General features: G+C 51.1%; 1 protein-coding gene across 1 annotated transcript; it reads right to left on the bottom strand.

The window, feature by feature from the left end:
- Positions 1-4,512: 4,512 nt before the first annotated feature.
- Positions 4,513-6,680, bottom strand: LOC120656396 (protein PIN-LIKES 2-like). The gene is made up of 2 exons (XM_039934472.1): positions 6,530-6,680; positions 4,513-6,263 (listed from the first exon to the last, which is right to left on the bottom strand). Exon 2 carries the CDS (start codon positions 6,101-6,103, stop codon positions 4,748-4,750), a length of 1,356 nt encoding a protein of 451 aa, XP_039790406.1. The 5' UTR covers positions 6,104-6,263; positions 6,530-6,680; the 3' UTR covers positions 4,513-4,747.
- Between the last annotated feature and the right edge of the window lie 423 nt (positions 6,681-7,103).

Below are 7,103 nucleotides of genomic sequence, written 5' to 3'. Positions count from 1 at the left end.
TAGGGAATGATGCTCAAGTTGTATTGAACCTGAACGTCTCATACATATACAAGCCACCGGCCACAGAGATGCAACTACCGATCCTAGAAGCAAGGGAACGTGGCCGTTGTGGAAGATTTTACAGGAGTCGCGCAAGACTCGGGCTAAGAGCAACTCCAAGAGTTCGCTAAAAAGATTTTCCCTAAAACGATGTATTGGGGTCTATTGTAAAAGTTTCTTTCCCCAAAAATATATTAACCCACAGCAGAATGCTAATAACTATCACACAATATTTCAAAACATGACATGTCATCATAATTGGGCCCATTAGTTGGGCTACTACCCAGCGCCCCCTCACGCAGCACCGCCCCTCCCCTCGCGGTCTCCAGAGCCGTCGCCAAGAACTTCTGCGCACAGAGGATTTTGCCGCCTCCCTGTCTAAGAAAAACAGTCCTAGCGATCTCCAATCCGTCAGCCCCGTGCAGTCCGTTCTTCCCCACCGCATGGCCATGCCCTGCCTCCTCTAGATCGAATCGTCTCTCTTATATATTCCTTCTTGCGAAAACAATCCAAGAAGCAAGCTTCCGCTCCCCACAATTAGTAGGCACGAACTTGCGCGCGGCAAAAAAAAATCGCGGGAACGGATCACTCACGCACGGGAAAGGAGGGTCGCGGGCCGATTGGGGGCGCAGCGGAGACGCGAAAATATGTGCAGCGAGGCTGACGGGATTCGCAACACGGAAAGATTGGGGAAGTTTTGAGGGACCTGTTGGACTTATGTTTTTTTCTTTTTCTCCCTAAAAAAAGTATTAGGGGTGGGATACATGTTCTTTTGGAGTTGCTCTAAAGCTAACAGAATGCTACACAAGACCGTTGGAGACTCCAGGTCTTCTACAGAGGCAAACAATTTCACTGGGACAATTCCAACATCTATTGGGAATCTTACTAACTTGTCACTGCTCAATATTGGTAACAACAGTCTCAGCGGTAAAATACCACGTACCTTGGGGAATCTCCAACAGCTCACAGCGATGGATCTTAGTCACAACAGTCTCAGCGGTAAAATACCACGTACCTTGGGGAATCTCCAATAGCTCACATTGATGGATCTTAGTCACAATAACCTCGAAGGTGATATACCATCCAAAATCAAAACCCGCTCGCGTCGTCCCCGCTCGGGCGATGGGGCGGCTCCCTCGAACCCTAGCCGCCGCTCCTCCCGCTACCCCTCCCTCCCGCCGCGCTGCCGCCGGAGCGGGCCGCCGAAAGCTCGTCGGCCCGCGGTGAGGGCGGTGGCGGGGTCTTCCCCCTCTCTCTGGCGGCTTCGGCTCCCCCGGAGCTTCTTCGTCGTCGACGGCAGCGGGGGGGGGGCACCAAATCCGGCGTCGCCCTGGCTGCTTCTGGTGGCGGCGCGACGGGGGCGCGTGAAGGTGTGTGTGTGGGGGGGGGGCATCCGATGCCGAGTAGCGGCGGCGGTGGCTTGCGCGGATAGGGGCGCCGGCTGTGGCCATCACGGGCGGCCGTGGCTGGCACGGGCCTGTGCCGGCCGTGGTTGGCGCGGCGGTGCCGGCCGTGGCCGGGCTGTGGCTGGCTGGCGCGGGCTGTGGCCGCGGTCGGCCGATGGCCGTGCTGGCCAGGCGAGGGCCCTGGCTGGCCGCTGTTGGCCGTGGCTGGCGGTGACGGTGGCTGGCGATGGCTGCGATCGGGTGCCTCTGCCTTGACCAAATCTAGGTCTTGCGGCCTAGAGATGGTGTGGCGGGGGCATGCTGCGCACGGGCGACGTGGTGTGGTGGCTGACGCTCTCCTTCTCCTCCTCGACGGCGTTGCTGGTCCGGCGCCGCCTTTATGGTGGGGCTGGGGGGTTGCTGGTGCATGCTGGTGGCGCCGAGGTGGTGCTTCGGGCTTTGCGGGCTTCTTCCGGTGGAGGCATTGCGGAGGCGGGAAGGAGTGGGCTACGAGCTTGGCCAAGAACTTGCGGCAGGCATGGTGCTGAGTCGGGCGAAAGCCTTCACTGACACTTTTGTCGGTGGCAATGGTGGTGGCGCCCTTGTGGTGCCGTTCTCCCTGTTGGGGGCATCATTGTTAGGCATCATGTTCCTACTGCACGAGACTCTTTAAGGTGAAAACCCAGTCCATCTTTGGACGTGCGATGGCGGCGTCTTTAGCGTCGTGCCCTCGTTGGAGGCGCCGCATTTGGAGACTCGCCTTGGCTAGGCAGTGGTGGTGGTTGGCTGGTGGTGTCGCCCGCGCGCAGCGGCAGAGGAGGTGCGCTTGGTCCGTGTTGGCAGGGAGGTGCAGAGGACCCATGGATGCTGGAGGTCTTGAGCTGGCGCACATGGTGCAGTGGTGATCCCGGTGACGGCTGGGCGGATGTTGGTGCTTTCATAGCGGTCTCAGTTATCTGAGTCTTTGGCAGAGGAGTGTAAGGCGGTGGGAGAGGCGAGGCCCCCACGCAGAGTGGTCAGGATCAGTGTTTTTCATCGGCGCTACGACGGGAGTGTCCTGCTGAAGCACCACTGGAGCAGGGGGATCGACGGTCGTGTGTGTGCAGCTTGAGGGTGATAGTCCCTTGGTGGAGGAGTTCGAGTTGCCGCTCTCAGCGGGCCGCGGCTTTTGTCGTGGCACAGCGTTGGCGACGACGGCGCAGTTCGCGGCGGCTTCTTTCGCTTCCTCTCCCCGTTTGTGGTGGTGTAGTGTTTTTGTTGGATGTGTTTGTTTGCGTGCGTTGTTAGTGTAGTTGTGGTGTACGCTTCTGCGCGTTATGTACGAATGCTTCTTCTTCTTATATGATGTGGCAGTGGTTCTGCCTTTATTTCAAAAAAAAGATATACCATCCAATTTGGGAGACCTTGGTCTACTCCAGCACCTGGATCTTAGCGACAACAAACTTAAAGGTATACTACCTTAGGAAATCATTCTGTATGTGCACAATATTGAGCTCCACCATCCTGTAATAGTCGTTTCAAGGTTCAGTACGTTTAGATCACAAGTTTGCTCCAGCAATCTCACTCCGCTACGGTGGACTAGAAGCGAACCTCACATGAGAAATACATGTAATTCACCGTGAGCTGATTGCTCTGATGTAAAGATCCCATAATCTCATTTTTGTGGTACACCTTCCTGGTATATGTTAATGACAAGAAAAGTGTTTCTTGTTTGCTATATTTGCATAAACCTTGAAACTCTTGTTGGGAGATAACCCGCCCAAGTTATTTGACAGGCCAAACCAGCAGCCCTGCATTAGCATCTAGTCATCCCACAAATAAGACCTCTTTCTTTTCAACCTTCGCACGTCAATTTTCATAGTAGGAGTGCAGAGAAACACGGCTACTTAAAGTGTCACAGGTAAAGTGGATGCAACACTGCCGCCGCCGCTGTTCTTCGTGGGAATCGATCGCATCCACGGCTCCGCCTCGGCAGCCCACGGCAGCAACGGTGACATGCTCCTGCTGCTCGATTTCAAGAGGGCCATCAGCCCATCACCGGCGACCGGCACGGAGCCCTAGGCTCGTGGAACGCCACCACCCCGTTCTGTCAGTGGGACAGTGTCCACAGGAGCACCCGGGGCGTGTCATGGCGCTGCAGCTCGGGGGCCATGGCCTGTCAGGCTCCATGGCCTTCAACAGATCCAGATGCTGAACCTCAGCCACAACAATCCTGAGGGGTGGTATACCATCCAACTTGGGAAACCTTGGTCAACTCAATCACTTGGATCTTAGCTGCAACAATCTCCGAGGTTTCATACCTTAAGAAGCCATTGCAGCATGTCCTGATTGTTGATCTGTGTCATCCTTGTGTGAATTTTAAGGCCCAACGCACAAGAATGACAAGTTTCTTCTAGAGATTGGACCATGCTTAGTGAACTTGAAGCAAACCTTCCAAAAGAAAGTACAATATTTACTTGTCAGCGGAGTTGTCTAATGTAAATTTTTCAGAATCCCTGGTACACTTTCCAGTGACATGTTAAAACAACTGACGAAAAAATTCTCTTCTTTTTGTTATTTGCATAAACCTGTTCTCCCAGAGACACTCATGTGTTATATGATACAGTATTATACAAATCAGAACACCTGCAGCACTGCAAAGAAATAATGTTGGAGCCTTTGAAGGTCGAAACTGTATGCACATATATAATTTTCGAGTTCCAATCCATTTTTTCAAAGAAAATAAGATGAAGAATAGCATGCTTCTGATAATCATGATGCTGCACAAACAATTGCAACTAGCGCATGTATCTTCACAACTTTAATCAAAAGAAAAATAGAGAAATCTCCCATGCTACAACGGACAGGAACTTTGCTCCTCTGGGGTAAAAAGGGTAATCTATCTACAGGTTGGGAGGATGGCTCCCCAGAACAATAGATAAATCACACCATTGTTGTCAGATAGCAAGATCTTCTGATGGTTTTCAGTCTTTCACAAGAAAAATGAACACCAATCATCTTAGTTTATTAAGCATCAGGCAAAAATGTAATTTACTACTATATAGTTCTATTAAATATTATCCAGGCAATAATTTGTATGCTGCAATAGTATCATGAAACTCACAGCAATATATTGACCAAAATGAACAGACAATAAATGTATCTCCTGTTCTCAAACAATACATACATGTAACTGAAATATAGATAACTACCAAACTATAAACACTTTTCACTGATATGAGACAAGGCTGAAAAAAAATTCTTCTAGTACTCCTTTTCCAAGCCATCATTGTCCCAAGATGGTTGCTACATATATGCCAGATTACGATGGATGGCCATTGTCTTCAAATGAAAGACATCAACTTGAAGTATACGATCAGGTAGAGAGAAAGAGAGAACACTGCACAAATATGCTGCCAGAATAGAAGAGCAGATGCTTCCTTAACACCATATCCTCTCAGGCTGGCAATTGCTCCAAGCAGGATAGCGCTTGGCATGGAGTACTGAAGCGAAAGAACAAAGCGGTACATATGGTCTTGCTCAACAAGTAGATTCAATCTGTCTGCTAGCGTCACAACACCAATGCCAATGCATGGGAGCACCAAAAGCCTTGCCACAATTATACCAACGATAGTCCTGATGCCCAAGGCATTATCCTTTGGGCCTTCCGCAAGCATGCCTCCTAGAATTAACATCACCGAGGGAACCACTGCAGCAGCTAGGATATCCAAACTATCAGTGAAGAACGAGAGTGGTGCATCAGCCCCAAACACAAAATTTTTCAAGACAGGAACCATGCCGATGATAATGGCAAGCAAAGAGGCAATTGTTGGTGGCTGAAGGACGTGCTGAATTGGAGTCTTTTCAGCTACAACCCTGATCCTTCTGACCACTCTTGGCTCTGCCAAACATCTGAGTGACTTAGGACTGCTCGGTCCAGCACCAGAAGTTCCCTCTTCAGTAAAATCAATATCAGGAAACGTGTTCTGTGAGGAGCCTGAAATGCTCATGAAAACTCTGGCGATGAACGGTGTCTTTGAGTGCTCTGTTACTTTATCAACCATCCCTGGCCATTCTGCCTCATGAAGCAGAGACCTGCTGTAGTTGCTAATCTGCTCAGGTTCTTCCTGTATCTCATTACCCTCACCAACAATCTCATAGAACTGCATAGGTGGCTCCATCATGTGGTAGACCAAAGTGTAGACAAGAATAACTGCAACCCACTGTGCAAATGAGACATAAGCGATGCCCTTGGTGTCACATGCGGGACCAAACGGGTGATCACTGGTATGGCAGACGGATCCAATGATCGCAATTGGGAGATTCCCTGAGTTACCAAACCCAGTCATGATCACCGTGAACCGGAACAAGTGTGGAGGCGGGCGGCAGATCAGGGCCACTATGTACCCAAGAATGCACCCGATCGCAGTGCTGATGAGCACGTTGACCGGGATGAACCACCAGTGCAGGACGTTGTCAATGGTGACCGACTTGCCGAGGTGGACAAAGATCAGGCAGGGGAGTAAGAGCGCGAAGACGAGCTTGCTCAGGAGCTTGAAGGTGGCCCTGGGCACGACCTGGACCCGCGGGTTGGCGAGGAGCAGGCCTATGACCGTCAGGCACAGCAGCTTCATCAGCGGCGCCACGGCCGACACCCAGTCGCCATGGATGGTCACCTGCGGGTCCATTGACCAAAACATGGCCGCTGCTAAAGCTTCTTGCCTTTTCCCCCACTTCAGTTCTCAAAACAGATATTCCCCTATTTTAAACTCTGAAAAATACTCCTCTTTTTGTCTGTACAACCAAACTACCTTTCTCGCGCAGATACAGCGCCCAATCAGATGCAGAAGTCTGATATTTCTGCATACCAATGAATGGAAATGATTCAGCAACGGAGAAAAACTACGAAACGACATTATACAAGATTACTAGCAGGTAAGAATAAATCTAGCCAGGAACCGGTGGGGATCTTGCGAAACACTCGATACTCAACTCGTGCTCTAAGCTTCCTACTCTCAAATTTCAGGTATCGCCAAGATTCAGGCAATCAATCAGCAAGAAAATCAGAAACGGCAAAAGATCACGGCGACGGAACCGGACTCCGCAAGATTCACGGCAACACTTACATGGAGTTCCGATCCGGGAATGGACGAAACGCGCTGTGCTCTCCCTCTCCGCGACGCGCCGAGGCAGCTTCCGGAGCGAGAACGACGAGCCGAGAAGGAAGAGAGAGGGGGGGGGGGGGGGGGGGGGGGGGGGGGAGGGCGGGCGTTGCGGCGTGACGGGGTTCTTGCCTTCTTGGTTATTGCGGGTGGGCTTGGTATTTTCCCGTGGCTTTGTGATAATTGGTGGGGTAGGGCCCACCGGTAAGCGACCCAGGCAAAGGCCCGATGTGATCTAGCGATTTTTTATTTATCCTCCAGAAGGCACGTGAATTTTGGGGCTGTGATGGGGACAGCATGTGGCCCTGATCAGAATCAGATCGGTGATTCCGTTGCTCCCATGTTACTCGGCCAAGATGAGTAGGCTGATCAGAAAAAAAAAAGATGAGCAGGCTGCGTTTGGATCTCGGATTGGGAGGGCGAATTGAATCGGACCTCTGATTCAAATCAAGGGGGAATTGAACTGTTATCCCAAATTAATTTAAATTTTGCATTTTGTTGAGAAAAACTGTAAACACGGAAGTAGAGTGGATATTCC

This window comes from Panicum virgatum, chromosome 1N, assembly GCF_016808335.1.
Source record: "Panicum virgatum strain AP13 chromosome 1N, P.virgatum_v5, whole genome shotgun sequence".
NCBI classification, from domain to species: Eukaryota; Viridiplantae; Streptophyta; class Magnoliopsida; order Poales; family Poaceae; genus Panicum; species Panicum virgatum.
The sequence above is the reverse complement of the archived record's forward strand: the minus strand, read 5'-3'. Positions and strand labels throughout refer to the sequence as shown.